The following is a 23,155-nucleotide window of genomic DNA, read 5'->3' on the forward strand; positions in this document are numbered from 1 at the left end:
TAAAAAAATAAATATATTTTAAAACATTTTTTTTCTCCAGATGAAATATGGAACAGAACAAAATCAGTACCTTAAATGCTACAGTTACCTTTTGGCAGGTTCATTTTGGCTTGAGACAGTAAGTTGCTCTGGATCCATAATCACCAAACGAGTTGGAAAATTACACCCGTCACCCAAACTAAAGCAGAAACGGAAGATTCAAATCACTGTTTGTAGTTGACTTAAATTAACTGAACAAGTACACATACAAAAGGTGAATGCTACAGGTTCAAAACAATTTGTCAGTGAAGCACTGAACTCCAGGCTTCAGCAAGGCAGTTCTACCACTAAGTCATATAATCAGTTAATTAAACCTTGGACTTCAAATGTTTCCCACTCTACCACTCAGTATGGATTGCTGAGCACAGCACTAGTCTGTGTATTTCAGAAACATCACCTTGTTTCTGTAGGCCCTAGTCTTTGTGAACAGGTAGTCAGACTATCTGGTATTTAAAACCCCAGAAACAGTAGCATAAATCTGCATTCTGATGGCCATGCTTTCACCTCTGCCCATGATTCTGAGGTCAGCTAAGCCTTCTTTTAAAGCAAGTTTAATCAGGAAAAATGTGGTGGTAAAGCAAACTGATCCATCTACAATATAGCTTCTGTCTTTTTTTAATCACAAGAAAAGTCACGATAGTTGAGCGAACAGTTGAGGCAACTTAAGATCTTGCTATTAGCTCTGCTGTTTGCTGTCAGACCTCAGCTTCACAAATGGGTTTACCAACATTTTTAACTGATACACAGACCCCCAAAAGCAGTGTTGAAACATGGCACCTAATTTGTTCTGCTGACTTTCTGAGCGATGGGAGTAGGCAGCAGGTCAGTCTTGCTTCACCAAGCTCCCAATGCCTGTCTGCAATTCCCTAACACTGACTCAGCTAAAGTTTTAAAACCAGTATTTTGCATTGTATCAGAATTTTTTTTTGCTTTGCTGCTTATTTGCATGCATGCTCTCAAGTGGCTTTCAATGCCAAAACTGTCATCTACGGCAAAAGGAAAGCTGTCAAGTTTTCTCAGGGGTAAGAGGGAGTGTTTTTAAACTGATATTGTTTCAGTATAGCTGAAGTTCAAGCATTTGGATCTCCTCTGAGTTGCTGATTGCAGCTGTATAGTCAGACACTAATACTGCCTCCAAAAGGTGCAGTTTTTGAAATACACTTCTCAAAGCTTTCCAAACTTCTGTATTTAGAAGGCCCTTGTCAGCGAAGCTCCTGTGTTTGAATGAAAACCCTGTGCTGAGTTTGCTTAGTTTTCTCCTCCACATTTTCCCTATGCATATACATGGTGCAGGATTTACAAGTTGGCTTTTCAGTTTTTTTTCAAACTTTTTCAAGTTTGCTTTGTTTCTTAGAAGAAATGAAGGAAGATGAAAGTCATGGAATCAATTTATTCCCCAGTTCATTCCCATTCTGACTGAATACCTGGTAAAGATAGGGATTAGCCAATACTTCTTCTCATCACCGAAAACCTCCCTCAGATTTTTGCTGCATCCAAGAGAAAAGCCATTTTTATCTGGGCCATTTCGAAATGTGGGTGCACGGAATGTTTCTGTAAAAGAAAAACATGCAACATCTCTAAAGCGGTAAGGAGTCAGGGAAGATGAATAAACAGACTCAAACTTACTCTCAACATTACAAACAAAACAAATTAACATTAATCACAAATCCAGATTCTTGGCTCCAGCAGAGAACCCGTACACCTGCTTCATTTTCCTGTGTATGTTGTCTTTAATTACTTTCCCCAAGTATGCTTCTTATTGTATAATATTTAAAAATTCCATTTATATGTGATGGCACATCCTGCAGGCCTCACATTCTCATTGACTTGTTGTTTTCTTGACAAGGAACAGTTCCATATTCCAGTTAACTGACCTATGGTTGACCTGTTCTTGCCAACTAGCCAGCAGTGGTAGCTGAAGAGTGACAGTATGCTGATGAAGAACATGGCTGCCACAAAGAAAAGGAATAGTACGTGGAATTTTGCATGGTGTCGCAAGCCAGTTTCCCACACATGGGTATCTGGCAATTCATTCTGGGGAGAAAGAGAGAAAGAGGTTAATACATTAACACTTCTTAGAAACTAACTCAGTATCACTGCTAAATGTTTTCTGCCACACCGGTTCTGCCACAGGCCTTTCGCAAAGAAAACCCCCAAGCCCAGCTTTCCTTCCATGTGATGTTGAACCGGTGTGCAACAGCATCTCATGCTGCTGGCACCCCCTCCACCTGAGCTCAGCAGCACGAGTGTGTATGTTCATCACTTGGATAGCTCTGTGTGTCACTGAGGGTGAGTTCTTGAAACGCACGGTAGGGAGCAAGGAAAAAAAAGTTTCCCATACTGTATGTTAACTATGACTACATGTCTCCCAGATTGTATGTTTCCTAGACTAACTGTGCAGCCACATCCAAAGAGACACATGGAAAACATCCAAAATCACTTTCTTTGAAAGGAAGAAAATGCAACAAACCTTCCAAACACTTTCCTGGCAAGGTAATAATACTGAACCTACTTCTGAGCTGGTGTAAGGAACAGAAAAGGGAAATGGCTGTCATATGGTGTTTCCATGACTGAACAGCTCCTAGACAAGCCCTGGAACTGATCTCAACTTTTGAGGATCTCTAACATTTAGGCAACAACCAGCATGTACCTAGCAAAAAAAAAAAATAAAAAAAATCTGCCATGTCTGACCAAGCAGAAATGATTCACCGGAAGTTCTACACAAAACCCAACAATTTTGGTACAATCACCATAGTAAAAAAAACAGCCTCCCACCCATATTGAATAGTCAATTCCACCCCAACCCCAACTATTTTTAAGCTTGCACTTTTAAGAGGCCAATGGGATTTGTAACAATACCGTTCTAGTGCTATATCCTCAAAATCACATTACTTTTAAGTAGCTGACATTTAACAGCACTATGAAAGCAGAGAGGCTATTTTTATTCAGCTGTTTAGTTGGCATTATTGCCATTAATTTTTCCATTAGCTCATTCAGTATACACACTTATCTAAGGCTGATTTATTTTTTTTTACTAAAACACATTTCAATTAAGGTCAAATGCACATAAGTCTATCTATATGCCTGTACACTGCCTATACTCACAGGCAACAGATTACAATTCTTCTTCCTTCTGTGATGGTGTAAATAGCTACCGTGAAATTACTAGACTAGAAAAATTATAGTAGGAACAGTATTTAAATAGTTACAGCAATATTGCATTTTACCTTTGGACAATTCTCTGCAGCTTTCCTGTGGCAAAGCTTTGCGCAAACAAAGACAATTTATTAAACACTAGTATTATGTTAAGACAAAGTGTTTGTAAACGGCACAGGCTTTGTTAAGAAAGAAATGGCTGGTGTGCACACGTGCTCTCGGACATGCCAAGTTCCAACGCCCATCAGCAGCCTTAGCCCTCGCTCTCCAAGGGAATGGGGGGGACAATACACCAGAGCACTCTACTGACTTCCAAGGCATGAAGTTTTCTACTGAAGCACACAAGTACTGCTATTCAGACTGTGGCTGGATCACTTTCAAGTAGTTCTTCAGCTTGAACAGCATGACTACAACAGGTGCATTCTTTGCTATTTGTTTGCACCACAAGTAATGTTTAAGTGAATATTCTGTATGAGGAAACCATTCATAAGGGTCTGAAAAGCTCAGAATACTCCAGAGGTATAAATCCCGGTCTGTAAAGCACAACATTTTTCTGACTTCAGAACGTATCTATTACCATTAGATTTTGTTTCAGTCAAAACCATAGGAAAATAATTTGCCATTCTTTGCACAATTTTATTTGTTAAAAAAAAAGTATCCATAACATGTCAGTATCAGAGTTCTTCTTCCCAATAATATCCTTCAATATTGAGATTATTATTGTGGGATGTATCTTTAGCCCAACATCTGAAATTGAACCAGTGCTTAAGAAAACAAAGCAAAAACCAGGAAAGCTTAGTTTAAATTAGCTTTTAAATTCTAAAAGTTATACCTAAAGAGTGGTATTACCCATCTTAGCTAAGATGCTCACACTTAACACATCTGTTGAAAGCCATAAATCATGCCTACAAGTTACATAAATCTGTGCAGAAAGCCCAGGGAGAGCCCAAGTTTTCATCTTGGAGTCAGACAGACATATACAGCATTTAAAAAAATGCTGGCTACCATCAGATTATGCTAGAGTAAGCAAATGATAGCAAATCCCATCTCTCTGAATTGCCATACAAGTTCAGTTTCCTTATTTACTGACTTTTTCTTTAATGAAGTTTTGCTTAGAGAATTTGTGCAACAAGCCCTCTCTCCTCTACCATAGGGATATGTTTAATTGTGATCCCTCAAAATCAAGGCTAGCAAAACACATACTGCAATTGCTGCTTATTCTTCAGTTTCATTTTAAAGCTATCAAAGGACACTGCAGTGCTCCGTAGTTTCCTAATTAATTTTTCTAGCTTCTATTTCTATGACTCTTTTGGAATTGCATATTTAAATAACAGTTCCCAATAAAGAATTCTCAGGCCAGCTAATTTTAAAGCTCAAAGAGCAGTAGAAGCTTAGTCTTTGTGTTTTCTGTGGGCCTGAAAACACAAGCTATTCAGTTGCACCCTCCTAAAACAGGAGCTCTATAACCTGGAGAAGGATTTTTTTAAATTATGCATGGATTAATCTGCATGATCCCCAGGGAACAGTTACCTCTTCTGACTAGCTAGTTTCAGCCACTGGTTTTAAGTTCTTGAATGAATCTTGCAGAACTGAAGAATCTTTCAAAAAAGGCCAGTTCCTTCCTGGAGAGAAGCACATGGGCTTCGAGTGCATCTAACAAGCTTATTCATAGTTGTGTTCTAGGAGCAGTCCACATGCTACAGCATGTAAAAATAGAGTGAAACTTCAGGCATTAGTTACTTAATATCATTATGCTCAGCAGCAGCACAGAAGCAGAGATTTGCAGGTGAGGGAGCTGCAGAGCTTACAAAGGGAAGCAATCTGCACAATCCATGTGGACAACTGAGCACGCATAATAGACTGAAGCCAGTCACTATTCTAAAGAGTCCTCTACAAAGTCCTTCACAAGCACAGTCATTTCAGCATATATCAGGTCACAAAACCCCTCAGAACAAAACCCATAACAACAAAAACGTGTTTTCAGAGCTTGACTCATCTTTGAGTAGCTAGACATAGCTTAAATCTAGAAAAAAAAAATTAATAAGATCTGGTAGATCGTACATGTATAGGCAGGATGACTAAGTTCTCACTAAGGATGTGGAACCCCTCTTTTTTTTATGATTTTTTGTTGTTGTTGTTAACACAACCAAAATTTTGCAGAAGTGTGTGCCATCTACCCAGAACACATATCACACCCTTGAATTAGCTATACTCAGCATTGCCAAAATTATTTGGAGGACAATGGAAGACACTGAAAACAGCTGTAAAATATACAGGTTTCAAGTGGGAGGAAGCGCAGCAAGAACGAGAGCACCACCAGGCACTATGTAAACAAGGCATCAAGGACTGGGCGTTCAGCCAGTGGTGGTGTTTGTGACAAATTCAATTGGTTAAACTGAGTTTTTATCTGCTCATCTTTAACAACTTCCTAGGTAGAAATAAAAACCTCATGAGTATAGGAAAAGTAGTTAAGAGTATCAAAAAAACCCGAGTCATTCATGTTCCCTTGATCTACAAAACAGATTTTAGCATCTGCATCAGTGTGTGAGCCTGTGGTAAACAGTTACAGCCACCGTGGCTGTTCCACCGCTGTATGAACAGTATCAAGATCTTTCTTCAGCACTTTATGCATAGAGCATGAAAGATGTGACCCAAGTCTTGCATGTGCAAGTAAGAAATACAAAGACTGTCTTCAACAGAAGAGACAGGTTGGTGTGCATGTCTGGCAATGTTTGCAATATCTGCGTATCTGTGTCAGGTCTCTATGCAATTATCAACAGTGCAAACCAACAGATTACTGGCTTGTGTAGTTAGCACATACACCATTCACAACCTCATTGCTATAAATTCTGAAGTGAGCAAGGCTACACTCTCCAAGAAGCAGTTCATCTTCCATCCCAGCACTGGATATATACAGCATTTTGTTGCACACTTTCTCTGAAAAAGTCTATAAGGAAGAAAAAAGAAATGCTACCTACTGAAGTGATACTGTAACATTTCTGATAGTCAAGCTTTTTTTGGGGAAACAACATCTAGAGAGCCTCAACTGGAAAAAAACAGAAATCTGTCCGATGGTATGGCAAACAAAACCGAGCAGTAGCAATATACTGAAGCAGTCTATACATGTCTGCAGTGCTGGGCTCTCATCTGGGTACAGTGGTAGGGAGAAGCTTCCAGGAGTCTCTTCTGCAGTCAACATCACTTGCCTAAAAGCTTACATACTGGAGACACACTAAATCTTGCAAGACTACATGTTCAGGTGCTGCCACCTCTTTCTGGAAGTCTATTTTACTCAGGCTATTATGACATCCGGAGAACATTAGCTTTATGGGCCAAGTGACTGAATGTAAGTAAAGTGAATCAGAGACCTACTCTAATGATAAGATCAGGTCATCACTAGATTCTGTCTTGGAAGTAACCGGAAATGAAAGCAACAAGTGCAAGCACACAACTACGTTGTCTATTGTCACACTTAAGAAGTAGCCCACTCTTGCAGGAAGCATTTTAAACAACTAAATAACATAAAAAAAGAAGTCCCTCTTAAGTTTACTTCCTCTGCTCAAGGGTTCACTTCAATATTGTGTCCGATGGGCTTTGGAAGAGGCTTGCTGAAAATGTTGGTATTAAATGTTCATTGTGGTCAGATGTCCTGGGGACATTTGTTGCACTAACACTTACGAAGTGAGGTGAAAAAGCAAATTAATTGTCTTTGCTCAAGCACTGACTAGTAAATATGTAAAAGCACATCTACAGTTTCATTAAAAAATGCATACAAAGCACTGGAAAGCAGCCAGGCAGATGTCTGGGAGTGGCACATTCACAAATTAAGAATTTAACTATTTACAGTCAAGCAAGACTGAAGGGCAGAATTGGACCATTAAATTTTAAATATGTCAAGCCACAGCTATGACTGGTAAATACATATATAGCTTTTCATTTCACACAATACTGACAGCTCAATTCCCACATAGTACCTTGCTCTCCAGTGACAAGCTGCCATACAGAACTGACAGACCAAGATGGTACTTCAGCAGATCAGACCCACAGGCTTAGACAAACACAAAGGAAGGTACTTCTTGCACTAATCTTACTTGTCTAATGCCAACTGTCTCAAAGTACAACTATTCCACATAGATGGTCAAGCTTCTCTTATTCAGACATGGCAACATCTCTTTGCTCCAATTAAGATTATTTCTCCAGCCACAGATAATGACTCCCTTTCCCAGCTACTCTGACAGCAGCTAGCGCCTCAGAAAATGTGCTGTTATTTACTTACAAAGATGTGATGGAAAGCCTTCCACTTACAGTGATTTTTCCCATGCTAGTTAATTGAAACTGATTAAGAGAATTCTGACACTAACTCATTTCTGTCTCGAGACAGGAAGGCACAGTACAAATTTTTTGAGATGAAAGGGAACGATGCCAGAAGACACTCTGTTCAGCCTGGAATGTGACTGGAACAAAACTGATAGGTAGAAGATAACACTGATGTACAAGGATGCTTACCCTTAACAGAAATGTTATTAAATCTAGTAAGATGCATGTATTTGTTTTGATCATTTGACAACTGATAGTAAGTTTCAAGAAAGATGTGTATCATGAACATTGTACATATTTTAGCATTCTACCCGTATCACACAAATAAAAGCCACTAGCTCAGTCACTTTCCAAGAAATTAATCGCCCTTATCTGGTAGCACATTATCCATAAGCAAGTCTAGGAAGATACAAAATAGTTACGTTTCACATTTGTGAGTATTTGTATATATATGTGTGTGTGTGTGTATATGTATGTGTATATAGATGTAATTGTATGATACAGGCACTTCTTTCTATATCTATATGTATCTATCTAATAGTCTCAAAAAAACCTGAGCTGTGCCACACAATTTTCACTGGCCAGAGAAACTGTAGTGTCCACACTGGAACCTCTTCCCCAGTTACTCATCTGGGCACTGCAATATGGTTAATTCATTAATATTTGGAAGGTTGTTCTGCTTCAGTCATTTCATTTGAGGTTGTTAATGGTAATGAATTATGGAACAGAGTAAATGGTGAGTAACAACATGCTGATGCAGCCTCCAATAACACATGCAAAAATAAACAACAAAGGCTTAGAACTTACTGTCCAAAACTTTATGAAGTACTGCAAGACTGTAGCGGCAACAAACAGACAGTACAGTAAGGAATACATTAAAAACAGGAGGAAGAATTTGTAGTTAGAAAATCCCACACAATTATTCACCCTAGAGGGAGGGGAGAGAGAAAGAGATTACTATGATATTAAAAAAAAAATAAAATAAAATAAAACCCAACACATTCAGCTTTTGCAGAGCGTAACGTGTATGATGTCAGCAGCACGTCCAAAGCAGTCTGCCACTCATGGTTTAGGAACATTTTAAGCCACCATTTTGGATGAGGTCTCCTTCCTCAGGCCAAATGGCCTGGGCCCCTCATATAAATTTGGTCCTCCACAAAGTTCTTCTGCGGGACAGGACATAAGCTGGCAAAGCATGAGGTACATGCAGTCTGTACAGGAAGTGTCTCTCACACTAGGAACTAACTGCAGTCATTGTGGAAGATAATACAAGTGACTCCATCAATGACAATGGAAGTTGGTTACAAAACCACTTTCAAGTCAACCACCACGGATCACAGTAGTTTTATAGTGATAGCAGGTAATACTTTTACTGACTGCCAGTGAAAACAAACCACAGAACATTGACTGACTGTGTCCTCTGCATCATCTAGAATCAATAACTGATTTTCACAGTGTAGTCCGTATCTCCTCTTCTGCTAATAACAGAACTATGCAAAAGAAAGAAATGCCATCTCTCTCTCATTCACCAAGTTAATGTGCCAGCATTTCTCTGTATATGGAGAAACTGCATGATTTGGGCTACTGGGCCTACAACTCCACATTGCTACACACATTAGGAACAAGGTTTGTTTTCACATATTAAAGCCTCAAGAAGTTCTGTGAAAATAAAGTTTTACTTCAATGTTGCATTTTTTGAAGCATCATCTAATTCATCATGTAGGATCAAACTGATTGTTATTATACTCATTTTTTTGTTTGTTTTTATAGACTTACCAGGGACAGTGGTGGTCCATTTTTAGCACACATCTGAAAGAAATAATTTCCAGTAAGTTAAAGCAAAAAATATATCTTATTTTCAAAACACGTACTTCTAGCTTCTACAGATTTGGGGGTCTAGAGCAAAAGCCTTATGAGAAGCAGCTGAAGGAACTGGGGTTCTTTAGTCTGGAGAGAAGAAGGCTGAAATAAGAAACCTTATCTGTCTACAACTACCTGAAAGGAGGCTGTAGTGAGGTGGGGGTTGATCTCTTCTCCCTAGTAACAGCAACAGGACAAGAGGAAATGGGCTCAAGTTGTACCAGGGGAGGTTTAGATTAGCTGTTAGAAGAAACTTCTTCACTGAAAGGGTTATCAAACACCGGAATGGGCTGCCCAGGGAGGTGGATGAATCACCATCCTTGGAGGTGTTTAAAAGACTTACAGATGTGCTGCTTAGGGACATGGTTTAAACACTGGACTTGGAAGACTTAGATTAACGGCTGGCAGAGTTAGGTTATGGTTGGACTTGATGATCTTTAAGGTCTTTTCCAACCAGAATGATTCTGTGATTCTCTTTTGTGTGTTGCTTTTTTTAAAAAAAAAACTCTTTTGCCTCACTGTATCATTTTCAAGTCCTTCTCAACTGTGCCAGTTCCTGTATTATATCATCCGTCCTTTCACCCAAAAGGACTGAGTGAGATTCAGAAGAGTTATGAAAAGAATCTCTTAAATTAACATGGGAAACATTACTAAGCAAGATCATGTAATAGTTCATTAAGCCACACTAATTTTATGTGCACAGTGAGAGAAAACAAATCTAAATGACACTTCAGAGTTGTGTGGATAAGGTATGTTAGCCTGACATTGACTTCCAATAAATCTACCTTACAGCTACCTTTGCTACCTTTTTTTTGTTTGCTGCTTGCTTGTTTGTTTTTTAAAGATAATGAAGGGAAAGAGCCGAACAGTGGGTCATTTGAACAATTCACATGCCGTTTTAATCCATTTTTAGTATAAGGATAGATACTAGACATTTCAGACAAACAGACATTCATTGTATTTGCTAATACATTTTATTTTAGCCAAAATACATGTATTAGGTTCTCCAGCTAGCTAGATTTCCTCACACTCAGCCTACTGAAGTCTCACTCACAGGCTCAGTCTCCAGTGCCCTGATAGACTTCTCTGATGATTCAGAATGAGGCTAGGGAATAAGACTGATGTCTTTGAAATGATTAAGGCATGTGAACCGCACTGTCAATCTCTGAGACAGAGATTTTTAGCATAATTATTAGCACACATCTGTTTCAAGGCTGCAGAAGGAAGACTCAATAGAAGAGTTCTATAACAAGCATTTGCTGGTGCTGCTATCTCAGACCTGCCTTTCCTTACTTTCAATCACTGATTCTGTTATTTTATTTCTTAATATAAGCACTACTTTACAAAGCTGCAAGCAGGTTTCCTGAAAGTTCTGCCACTTTGGACAATCAGGCTGCAATAACAATATTGCACCAATAGGAGGAACTTTGGTCTTAGATGAAAACCAGGTACTGAGGGTCGGAGAGAAGAACAAAGAATAAAACCTGCTGTTATGCAAGGGCTGACACACTGAAGATGTGAACACACTGAAGTTATGGAACAAGGAGAGAGAATATCTGTCATTTCAGATTCAGTAACTTACATGTCACAAGCAGAACAGTGGTGGCAGCGGTCAGGTTTGATTAGCTGGCATCGATCACAGTATCTGATTGCTGCATTCAAGTGGCAAGGGTCAAGTCATTAGAACTCATTTAGTGTTACAAAGGTTTTCCCCCTTAACATGAACTGTATCTTAAAAGAGATTCCTGCCCTCCCTTGCCACACGTGAGCTCACACACCTTCATGTACCTACTCTCATACATGTACTTTTGAGTTTTTAAGCAACATAACATATTAAAGTATTTAAAACACTTTAAGCTATTACTGCTGTACTAAATCAATTTCCATTTACTCTTAGGCTCCCCATTCTACCCATCCTTCATCCTCTGGCACTGATTCCCTTTTGCTTGCTTGCTTTCATCTCTGGACAGGGCACTCAGGCATCTCATTGTTAAACTACACTCTTTCAGCGAGCCACCTTTCTGCATTAGCTTTCTCTGTCCTCTTCAGGAAATAGTGATCCAGAAGACTGCTCAGTAAATTAGCTTTTTCTCATCTTTCCTGGATATTTTTAAACAAGCCTTCAGGCTCTGCTCAATGGAAATAAGACAGTTTGAAAGGAGGAGGAAAGCCAACACCTACAGCTAAGCAGAACTGCTAAGAGCTGGCAAGAAGATCACAGATGACTCCAGAAACTTAAGACTGGGATTCCCTTAAAGGGAGGCTTGGATATAAAAAAACCCAGGTGTTCTTAGACTTTGTTTGGAAAGTCACAGTAAACTTTGGTAAGCCCTTATTCTGAGTAGTTTGTGTTTTCCAAAAACTTTACAGGGTTGCTAGTTTCAAGAAAGTGAAACATATATAAACACACACGTATACAAACTAGGTTTTTAAAACATAATATACATATGTATAAGACAGCAGTTTCACAGATCATTCATATATAAGTTGGAATAAAAATGCCTATACGCATTAAAGGCAAATACAGAAATAGCCCATAACTAGCTTTGTGCTGAATTACAGATGGAATGAAACATGTTTTCGCTCTTAAATTCCAGCCTTAAGTATGATGCTTCTCCTATTGCTGAACTGATACAACTCAGAAAAAAAACAGTTGAAATGTTGATATAAATGATTGTAAAATTGAGTAAAAAGTTTTGTTTTCTCTGTTTTTAGCTGTATTGGCTATTTTTCTTTGCTGTGTTTTTTTTTTTTTATAGCCACAATTAGAGATAAATGTTGTCATCTATCTGATTGCTCAAGAAAGATTTACTTTTTTTAAATTCCAAATACTGGCTACATGTTGAGATCCCCAGACAAATGACTCCAGTTTCTCTTGGGGAAAAAAAACAACAGCCCAAACAAATAACAAAACAAGGTCACGGACTTTGCAATATGTGTTTTAGAGGTTGTTCATTCAGTGACATCAAATTAATTTCACTAAATTAAACTAGCAGCTTCAGGAGTGCAGAATTATCTTTAAATCTCACCTCGAGATGCTGTTGTTGTATAGATAGGCAAGTCTTTAGCAGCTCTTCTCAAAATCTCCTGCTGGGATTCTGGTCTCTCTTCTTTTTCATACTGTTCTTTATCAGCTTTTGACAAGCAGAACTAGGAGGGAGGGAAAAAATGGGACAACGGAAGAGATTAATTATTACTTTGTGTTCTAGTCAAGCTTCAAGGAAAAGACCCTATGTATCCTAATCCTTTGTCTTTGGAGAACCCCCACCCAGCAACCTAAAACAAACCAACAAAACACTTAAAGAAAAAGGAATGATACAGGAATTACAGGAGATCCTTAAAAGTTCATTATGATACTGGGCATATTTTAAAGAAAATAGTATTTTTCTCTGTTCCATTATCTACAGTATTTTTCCTTTAACATAAAGGAAGGCAGAGACTCAGGTGAGTTTTAAGAAGGTGCAGCCTTTCCTTTAATTCCTGGTAAGCATAAAGTAAGTGATCTGTAAACAAGAGGAAGAGGCAACAGTCCTTTGCTGCTACAGGGCACTGAAATTCTCTTACCCACTTCCTCTCTCTAACTGGGACAGGGGTACAAGCCAGAGCGGGGGGAAAGACCGGGGAGAGGTTTCAGGTCTTCAGTACAGAAGCTGAAAGAGTTTAACTGGAATTTTTACTTGTGAGTAGTCAGCACTAGTCCCAAAATTCATTAGTTGTATTAGGAGGAACTTCAGCAAAGCCTGTACAGTTTGAGAGAGTTATAATTCTAAGTAAAGCATGAGAAGCATTCCTGTTGAAGCCTTACTGAAATGTAAAGCTTTACCAGAAGAACGTGGAGAGCTTCTTCTACTCACTTGTGAAACACTTAGTTTGGCATCCTCTGAAATTAAGTGCTTTTCCATTAAGGCCCACAAACCCCACTGTGCTCATAAGCCCCTGTGGAATTGGGGCTGAACTCACTATTTCCTTTGGTGCTTTTCTGTTCTGAAGCACTTTTAAACTCTGGGCTTCCCACATGGACTACAATAGCCCTTTTTATGAGCACACATAGCCAAAGTATTCGTGGTAGCGAGTGGAAAATTCTGTGTGTAACTGGAACAAAAATTGGCATAGTGTGGTTTAATATGACCATATTTTCCTACCAAGAACATGTGTATGATTAGTTCACATACATTTCCCTCATCCTGTACTTTTTCCTCTTCAGGATTACAGTCAGTTGGCAAGCAAAAATGAAGATGCCACTTACAGGAAGGAGGAAGCAGTAAGACATTGCTGCAATTTCTCTGTTATTTCCTAACCCAGAATGCAAATAAGTTGCCTTGTATCTCATGGAATCTAGTGAAGTCTCCTTGTCACATGCAGAATCATCCCAGTTATTGAGTCCACCCACTACTCAAGGGTGAAACACGAAACATAATCCTATTTTCAATAATCAGCAACTGGGATCCATCCATGCAGAGAGTGAAATTGAAGTTTACACTGCAGTCATCACCAAGAGTTTGACCTCATTTTTGAAATATCCATCTCTAAGCTAGGTATTTACTCAAATATAAAAACTGGAGAAATTTGCACCAAAAATGCATCATTAATGCACAGAAAAGGAACTAAATCACAAGATTAATTTTTTTTTTTTTTTAATTTGTCCAAGTATCAATGTAATATTACTACAAAAATCCTGGATAGGAATTTTGTTTTCGTAAGAGCTATATTTCAGTTCTAATTTCAGAAATTAAAAAGGGCCATGAGACCACAGTCTCTTTGGACAATGGCAGGGCATGTTCAGACACATCAAAAGTTGTCTGTTACCACATAGCTAACAGAATTTCCAGTGAGGTTCCAGCAGTTCTTACTGAAAACAGAAAGAGTCCCTTTGTTTCCTTCCTCTTTCTGGATCTTGTATAATGCTGATTGTTCTTTCTTATGAAAAATGCACAGGGATTACACCAAGACAACAGCAGCTGCAGAATCTTTTTTTAGTTCAATAGTAAGATCACAGGATGCTATTTGTTTTGCAAGAATGGTTAATTTGAATGACTAAAAACATATACGTTTACACTCTCATACAATGGGGAGATTCTGAAATAAAGTAAAACCAGCATAAATTGTTCACTGGTACATGAAAAGAAGGAACTTGCCCCGAGAGAGGAAAAGTGGTGGTGGCTTTTTTTGGTCGGTTGGTTTTTGTAGGCTTTTTGTTGTTTGTTGCTGTTACGGTGTTTGGGTTTTTTTTTTGTTTGCTTGTTTTTTTCTTTTTTTTTTCTTTCTTTTTAAAGCTAGCTGCAGGAGAAAACAGTATTAAATCTGATCTACTCCCACACTTTATATAGGAAGTATTCATTACATGCCATGTCCTAACTACCTCTTTCACTCACTGTGTATGAAAAGCCAGCTATAACATTACTGTGACTACAGGATGCGTCTTGCCAGAAGTTTTCTATTACTGATTAATCCAAGCAGACAATAGAAGTTACTAAGCATCAGCTTTATGAAAGGCTCCAGTTCATATAGCTTTACAAAACCTGGAATAACAAGGTTCCAACCACATTTCAATTAGTTAACCTGCTTAACTTTATTTTTCTCTGCAGAACTATCCCAGATAAAGCCAAAACAAACCACTCTGAAGACAAGTCCCTTTGAATGTTTAGGTTTAACAATTCAGTACTATTCTTTTTGCTTAGTTGAACAGCAGAATTGCCTTTAGCTTTTTTCACTTTATATTCTGTAGTTGTCCAAGATACAGATCTCTAAGCCATAATTAAGCACTGCAGAGCAGTGCTTTTCCTTGGAAGCATGGTTTTAACTCTTTTAAAAAATGTTTAAGGTTGACATTAGCACTAAAAGTCAGCCTTGCCAAAAATAGAATAGAAATTCAGCCCCCACAGAGCAACCAAAAATCTCAAAACAGTTTAGCGAATTTAAAAGCTTTATAAAACCACAGAAGGGAAGGGAATTATTTAAATTTGGTGCCAGTATTTAATCTTTACATACACACACCTTAGAGAAGATAGAAAACAAGGTAATCCATCTCCAAGGCTTACTGCAATTAATACTGTTATTTTTCAAAACAAGACTTCTAACAGTCATCATGCATTCTTTTGCCATTATGTAAAGCTCCTTTATGTATTTACTTCTCAATTGTCACTAAACCTTAACTCTTGACTTACTAAGTGGTTCAGTCCTCCAGGTTCTAAGTATATATTGTGTTACTACTTTTTCTTACCTAAAATGGAAAAATTAAAATGTTGTAGCTATATTTGATTTATTAGTTTTAAAAATTCCAGATTTCAAGCAAGCTAATTCATAGGAAATCATTGTACATGACTGTCAAACTGGTCCATTAAATGCACATTTCGTATGAGGAGTTGTCATTACAGAAACTATACAGTATTTTAAGAGTAATTTGATAAGTTTCATTCATAATGCACTGTCATGCTGTTCTATTTGAGATAATGAGAAGGGAAAGGTGAACCATGCAGTACTGTAAACAGGTTTAATCACTGAAAACAGTTCAGCTATTTAGAAAAAGGTATTGACAGTTTTCTAACGTTGTATTTACCTCTTTAGAAGGGGATGCAGGAGATGTGAAAATTGTCTTCCAATAGGACCATATAAACATGAAAAATGACAGATGAAAAACCACAAGGTAGACAACTGCAATAAAATACAATAAGAGTTTGGTGAATGCACCTGAAAAGAACAAAAAATAAAACCACTGATCCTGGATGAGACCTAAACTACTAACTATGAATCACTTGATTAAATTAAGTTATAGGATATGATGATTCTATATGAAACTCTCTTCCCTGAGTAGACTTAGCACTCTAAGAGTACTCACTTTCAATCAATCAGTTGATCAATCACAAAACGTGACGGTTGCTATTACTTAAGGAAATAATATGCTTTTTTTGGTACAATGCCAAAACAGATTTTGAAGGGAAAAAAACCCCAAACAAACCCCCAAAACACAGAATCGAACACATCTTCACCTGTGGCATGTAAGTTACAAACCTTTTTTGATAAAGAAGATGCAACAATTCTAGATTACAGTAAAGTTTTTTGGTAACTGACCTGCAGAATTGAATTTAATTTGTACTTCTATTAGAAACAGCACAGTATTGTGCCACTGTAGAAGCAACTGACAGTAAGAACTCAAAGAGGTTTGGAGAAGACTGCAAGATGAGAGACAGCTGTAAATAAAAAATTTAGTATCTTCTTTCAAATCCAAGAATATCATCTGGAAGAGTCCTGCTATTATAGTCACAGTGGCAATAAAATGTAGGTGGCTCTACTGAGGAGCTCAATCAATTTATCAGTAGGTCTGTGTGATACGGTTGCATTAAAGACCAGGGACTCAGACTTTATGACCAAGGAAGATTCTTCCAATACTGTTTCCTCCAAGTTTCTTTTACCACATATCAAGAGGAAACAGATCAGCTGTGCCAGAGTAGCAAGCTTTAGAACAATGTCATACTAAATATTTATATTATCTTCACTTATATTATCTTCAGTTGAAGGAAGAAGGAAACTTGACCTACTTTCCTGTGCACATAGAGTCCTTTAAGAAGCCGTGTGACATACTTCATGGATGACAGAACAGGCTCAAAACTTTGGGAACTTCAAACAGCTCAGAAAATGCTTGTGCACAGTTACTGAAGATGAGGTCTGAATTTATCATCTTTCAGGACTTTCATTGCTTGTTGCAGTAAAAACCCAAACAAACTGAATTTGAGCTTTTCTTCAGAGAATTTTGCTTTTTACCTTTGCCTCTGAGTCCTCAAAATTTATAGACAGATTTGGCAAATTTTCAGCTGTGAAACTAAGTGAAAATACAAGAAGCAAAATCTTTTTTCTCAAGTCACTCTAAAACTGACATCCTGATAGGAAAGGATTTATTACTTACTGTACTAGGCACTGCAAAATTAGAAATGGTATTTTATTTAAAACAGACTATACACATTCAAACATAATGCAGTTAAGCAATTAAAGCATGAGAAAATTGTTTTGAGAAAAGAAGGAACTGACACAAAATAAGAGTGGAATCAGCTGCACAGATCAGAGCTTTGCAGAAGAGGGTGAGAGCAGTCAAATAGAAGGAAATAGGAAATGAGATACAGGGGAGGACAGGGCACAGCAAAACTAAATTACACAGTAAACAGTTCTGTCCATAAAAATCACCACAATTCAAAATTTTCTGAAGGATTATTATTTATTTGCACATGCTGCAAATGCCCCAACACCACATAGAACAAGAGGCACCAAGGCTGGCTGCAACAAGGGTACAGATCTGTGCCAGCCAGTGCTACCAGTATTGACTAGAATGAGGCAGCAGCTAAAATGGTCGTGCAGTCTTGCAATAACTGAGATCTCGTGATCTGCCACCATCATTAAAAGCCAAGAGCCTGTCCTCAGCAGCCAAACTGGAGCATCTCAAGGAAGAGCAAACCTTTCACAGCTGTTCCAGTGATGGGCACCATCCAGTTGGGAGGAAAAAGAGCCTGCAACTGGGAGGCCATAATTGCCCCACACTGAATAAACTGTTTCTTTTCCCACTTCTGTGCTGCTATTCTGACTCTAATTACAGGTGTCTGTCCTGCCAGTGTTCCCCAACAAATGAGAGTGAGGAAAGATACACTTTTTGGTTGCTTTACTTTGGCAGTCCATCTACCCTCTGTCTTGGGTAGCAGTATTTCCTCTGCAGAATACTCCCTGAAGCATCTTGCATCCATTTCCAGTATAAATACAAACCAGCTTCATTCCTATTCAGCTCATTTTCTTGTAATTACAAGCTAGATGGAAAAGACGTCAAAAACCCCAGACAGCAATATGTGCCAGTTTAGCCACACTTAGACATGAGGAAGTCCTGGCTAAGCTAAGGGAATCCAAGATTCTTGGTGCCATACTGTGACTGAATGAAGTCACCTCTCTTTGAAGGTGCTGATGCTTACTAGACCATAATTTATGTCCTCAGGAGGACAATGTCTTAAGAGATGCTCTTAGCACCCTGCTAAAATATGCTAAGCCCTCCTAAGATTTGCCCTTAACATCCTTTCTTGAATAATCGTTAACAGTACTTCAACAACACAGTCAGATTATAGAGAGGTAATAATATACAACAGAAGTATACTATATTTTTGAGAGATTCAGAGTTGACTTTATTCCCCAATGGATATAAATCTAGACAATAATATGAAATTACAAAGAAACAATTAGCCTTAATGGGGTGAAGAAATCACCACTTATTCATATACAGGTCAACAGTTAAAGCAGAGCAGCAATATACAGAATTCTGTGAAGTCTAGGTGAAGCCCAGCTGGGCAACATGGTGTGAAAACCCAAGGTAAGACACTGGTCCCATCTTGAACAGCTTTCAGTTTATTTTGGAAGTTTTCCCACTCTTTACCTCCTCACTAGAGGATGAAAGAGGACAGATTCCATCCTTTTACAGTGTTTTGGATGATCCCCACGAAGAAGAAAACTGCTAATTAGATCCAAATTACATGCCCTTTTGCAAAAATATTTGAGAGATGAGACTCTCTTACTAGTGGTCTCATACTCTGAAGACAGTCCTCTGTGGGTAGTTAAAATGCAAATCCATGCTTAATCTACCACTCCTGTCCCTCCATAAGCCAAAGTGAACTTCCAAACAAATTTCCCATTGATTATTTGTATTTCTAAAAAAAAACCCCAACAAAACACAAAAAAACCCAACTTTCTAAATTTCTGTATTTTGAACTTCTGGAAATGAGTCATCCTTTTAACTAGCTTTTGTTCACAATTAAAAGAAGTGGTAGAGCAAGAATGCTGGAATTTTTTTGGTCAGTTTGTATCTCTGGAAGTACTACCCATTGTGGCATGTACTTGCCAAAGCCCCTATGAAGACTTAAGTAAATAAAGCTTGTTAAAACAAGGCCTTAACCACTTCACCTAGAAATTTAAAATTAAAATGTGCAGCCAACTTTGAAACAGTTGTGTTTTGCACAGTTCTAACCAGTCCTAAGAGACTGTGACTGAGGAATTTGTTAAACTGTTTGGAAAATAACAAGCAGTAGAACAACAATTCCTCCTCTTCTAGAAGTCTTTCATCAGGTCACAAGGTGTGTTCAGGAATAAATAGAAAATGGACTTGTGGATCTGATGCAGTTCCTTCTCTCTTCTCCTTTTTCTGTTCTTAGAAGGGGCCTATTTAAAAATATTTGCAAACCTAAATCACAGCTGCATTATGCACAGGTCTTGTCATCATCCCAAGCTTGTGGTATTAGAAGTTAAACAGACACAACCTCACAATATTTTCCTTGTTTCTTAGCACTAGTCTACTCACTACGCAGAGCTTACACATAATGGAGTACATTTAAGTTCTATCACCCTTAAGACTTGCATGCAACAAAACTACTCACATCTTAAAAAAAAAAACCTTAAAAAAATTACCTTTTTCTGCAGTTGAAGAAATAGTAACTGGAAGAGAAAAAAAAAAAGGTAAGTAAATCTATACTGAATCAAAAGTTTGGCGAGAGGCAAGATACATGATACATTAGCTGATTTGTTGCAAAATGTACTTCAGGTGTTAGTAGAGCCTCCTTAGTGCCCTCTGAGGTAAAACAGGAGTTAGTATTCCTACTACTAGCCCTTGAGGCTTGGTGAGTCAGTAGAAAAGCTGAAGAGATCCAGTTATCTGCACTAACCAAGACAGCACACTCCTTTTCACAGACATTAATTAGATCATAATTATGCATGTTCTCCTTCAGATATGCACCTAGCAAAGTTTTCTGAGGCATGCCAACAACTAGGCCATCAAGCAGAAAATGAAACAGAAGTAGCTCTTACAGAAGTCCACACGTAACTTGCTTCCCTCTCTTAGCTTTTTCCCACCAATTCTCTCTTCTCATCACGTGCTACTTTTTCCTTTTTTTGGCCTGACCTGAATTGTTCAGGCATAGCTAAAACCTCTCCACTTCTCTCCTACATCCTCATCTCCTTTTATTCCAGCAGCAAATTCTATTGTTCCAATCCCCCTTGTGTACTGCCTGACATCCTCCTGACCTCAGGCTTCTCCAAAACCTTCACTCTTCATTCATCAGTTCAGGTAAGACTCTTGACTACACAGCCACTGTTTTACTGGATCGCTTTGTTCGTATCACTCCCCTCACTGGATCTCTTCCTTAAGACACTTACTTCCTAAAATTCAATGAGGAAAGGATCTTTTCCTGACTTTTCATCTTAGCATAGCGAATTTAAACTTCTTGTCATCAGCTGTGAGCAGATGGTTAACAGAGTCTACAGCAGTTCACCTCACTTCACATTGCCTCCTGTCTCTCAGCTCTGAAACGTCTGCAATTATTAGCCTGTGTGCCAGTTCAAAAGATCTTTTTCCCGATGCACACTAGAATCCACAGGGCTTCAGTACACACTGCAGACTTTATTCTGAAGGTTTACTTTTGTCACAGAGGTGGCATGTGTCTCACTTAAGATAACTGTAGCAAAAGGGTCTGCAACTATGTTATGCAACCATTTTTCTTTCCATAGCCAACAGAAGCCATAATGAGGTGATACCTCAATGTATAGATGACCCCTTTTTAGTCAGATATGTGGGGTTTTAGTTTGGGGGTTTGTTTTCACTTTTCTTCCCCTCCTCCTTCCTTAAAATACCTACCTGGCACCCTCTATCTGTTAACAGAAACCCCTATGAAATTCTTCCTTTCACCCAAATAAGAAATTATAATTTAGAATAGAACAGGGTTGCCTTCAAACTAGAGGTCAATCCTAAAGAACAGCTTAATTTCACATTAGTTATGCACACTTGCACAACCTCATCCCACGTTTCTGTTTGAAACCGGAAAACAATCCACACAGAAAACCAGACCGGAAGCACACAGTTACCTGCAAAGTATGCATGTAAATATAAGAAGGTCCATTTGTGTCATGATACAGTGTCAGTGCTACTCCACTGCATGCTACAGAAATCACGTTATTTTTAAAGCAAATCCTGAGTGTGTTTGCTTGAAATTTTACTAGTGTGCTATTTTCTAGTTAAAACTTTTTCAACAGCACGAGAAGATAAAAACCATTAAAAGGGTGAAAATTAAAAGAAGCTTGCTGAGTCGAGTTCTTTCCTCAACTTATTAAAAAATACTAGAAGTACTTTAGATTCAGCTTTGTCTTTGGCTCCTCATATATCTTAAGTAAATACCTCTGCACACAGCTGGACAAACGTGTATTTCCCAAAACAAGAAATGTAAAAAAGTTCTTAATAATTCTCTAATGGGATGGGAGAACATTGCTATCTATACAAACATAGGAATTTTTTTTTTATAATTCTAGTTAAAGCACTGCATGGTCTTCAGCCTCATTTCTGCTCTCGGTACAAAAATGAAAAAGGGGAACCAAATCTGATGTTTGAAGATGCAAAATAATGTACAGCTTTACATGCAGGAAAAAGGCTTAAGATCATATCCCTGGTAAGACTTCATCAAAAAGATCCCTAAATAAACTTCATGAAAATTAATTAAAGCTTCACAGCACCAGGAAGTTAATTTTCGTACCAATGTCCCTTAGGTCAGAGTGCAGTTATTACTGTGCAGAACAGTTTTAGTTTGGCAAACTCCTGCAGTTTGAGGTAAAAGCCAACAGTGAAACACTTGTGATTTCCACCCTGACTCATTATCCTCAAAATCAAGATAAAAGATGGCCAGCTTTCTTCTGCATCAGAAGTTTGTGGAAGTTGTTTCTGTTTCTCTCCCTTTCATTGTTGTTAGTCTCATTGTCAGACAGATTAACTGAACAACACTCCTACTAGTGCTTTTTAACTTGGCCATCTTAGAGGACAAGCAGAAATCCCAGGTTTGACTTTAACAGAGGAAAAAGTTGTCATAGTTTTGATTTAGGCACCTAGCACCATCCCTGGCAGCAAAGATACTTTCCTTCATTGTTTATTACACCTCTTTGTAGAGAGCCTTCCTTACATTGTTGTCTGTTATCTGTCATTTCACCTATGTCACAAGAATGAAAGAGGCGGAAGCCTATAGATTACAGGTTATCACAAGATACAAGCCTGCAGACACAGGGATATAATTAGTTGTGTAACAAATGAGACTGGGGGGAAAATGTCATTTGTTGGAAGCATTCTTCTTAGAGTATGAACTGACAGAGGTGCACATTTTGGAAGACTTTGGAGAACGTCTAAAGCTACTTCAAGGAAACCTCCCAAAACATCTTGGAAGAACAAGTATACTTAGGGAACTGGTTTGCTTTCAGTTTCAGGCTTATTTTCAGGATTGCTCTGAAGTGTTCAAGCACCTTCCAAATCACTGTGTAATAGGAAAAGAATCCAAATCTCTCTACTCTGAGGCAAAGAGGTGCAATTATCTGCCAAGACCCTGCAAGAGGCATGCTAAAAGACACAGTTGCCTTCAATCTTGGAAGAAAAGAACCCCATCACTCTAAAAAACCTACACAAGACATCTTCCTACTTGCCTAAAAGGCATATTCCAATCAAACTAGATATGCTCCTTGAAGAACAAGAAATTCAACTGCAACAACTATAGAAGCATTGAAAAGAACTGATATGTCATGTTTATTTCCCCCTGTCCTGTCCCATGATGGCTCCCAGCAGCCGCCTCTCCATGAATCTCAAGAGTAACATTCACGTTTTGGCTGACATTCCTCATGGGTGGGAAGAAAGAGTGAAAAATGTGCAATTGCATCCCTTCACCAGATGTACAGCCTTAGCTTTTCTCAGCTTTTAAGGAAAAGGGTTAAAAATATATAGATGTACATGTATACACACACA

General features: G+C 38.3%; 1 protein-coding gene across 11 annotated transcripts in view; it reads right to left on the bottom strand.

Moving 5' to 3' along the window:
* Window positions 1-23,155, bottom strand: part of ZDHHC20 (zinc finger DHHC-type palmitoyltransferase 20) — a 46,448-nt gene that overhangs the window by 9,302 nt on the left and 13,991 nt on the right. For 7 of the 11 annotated variants that reach the window (XM_051608375.1, XM_051608372.1, XM_051608371.1 and 4 more), the window contains exons 2-11: window positions 19,798-19,824; window positions 15,929-16,023; window positions 12,402-12,522; window positions 10,955-11,024; window positions 9,289-9,321; window positions 8,320-8,440; window positions 3,267-3,302; window positions 1,914-2,073; window positions 1,464-1,590; window positions 89-178 (exon numbers count right to left, since the gene is read on the bottom strand). In XM_051608375.1, coding sequence (XP_051464335.1) covers window positions 89-178; window positions 1,464-1,590; window positions 1,914-2,073; window positions 3,267-3,302; window positions 8,320-8,440; window positions 9,289-9,321; window positions 10,955-11,024; window positions 12,402-12,522; window positions 15,929-15,988 — 818 coding nt within the window. In that variant the 5' untranslated portion in view covers window positions 15,989-16,023; window positions 19,798-19,824. Of the gene's footprint in view, window positions 1-70; window positions 179-1,463; window positions 1,591-1,913; window positions 2,074-3,266; window positions 3,303-8,319; window positions 8,441-9,288; window positions 9,322-10,954; window positions 11,025-12,401; window positions 12,523-15,928; window positions 16,024-19,797; window positions 19,825-23,155 lie in introns of all 11 variants that reach the window. The other 4 variants (XM_051608374.1, XM_051608365.1, XM_051608367.1 and 1 more) reach the window with 4 other exon arrangements.

This window comes from Apus apus, chromosome 1 (genome assembly GCF_020740795.1).
Source record: "Apus apus isolate bApuApu2 chromosome 1, bApuApu2.pri.cur, whole genome shotgun sequence".
Classification (NCBI taxonomy): domain Eukaryota; kingdom Metazoa; phylum Chordata; class Aves; order Apodiformes; family Apodidae; genus Apus; species Apus apus.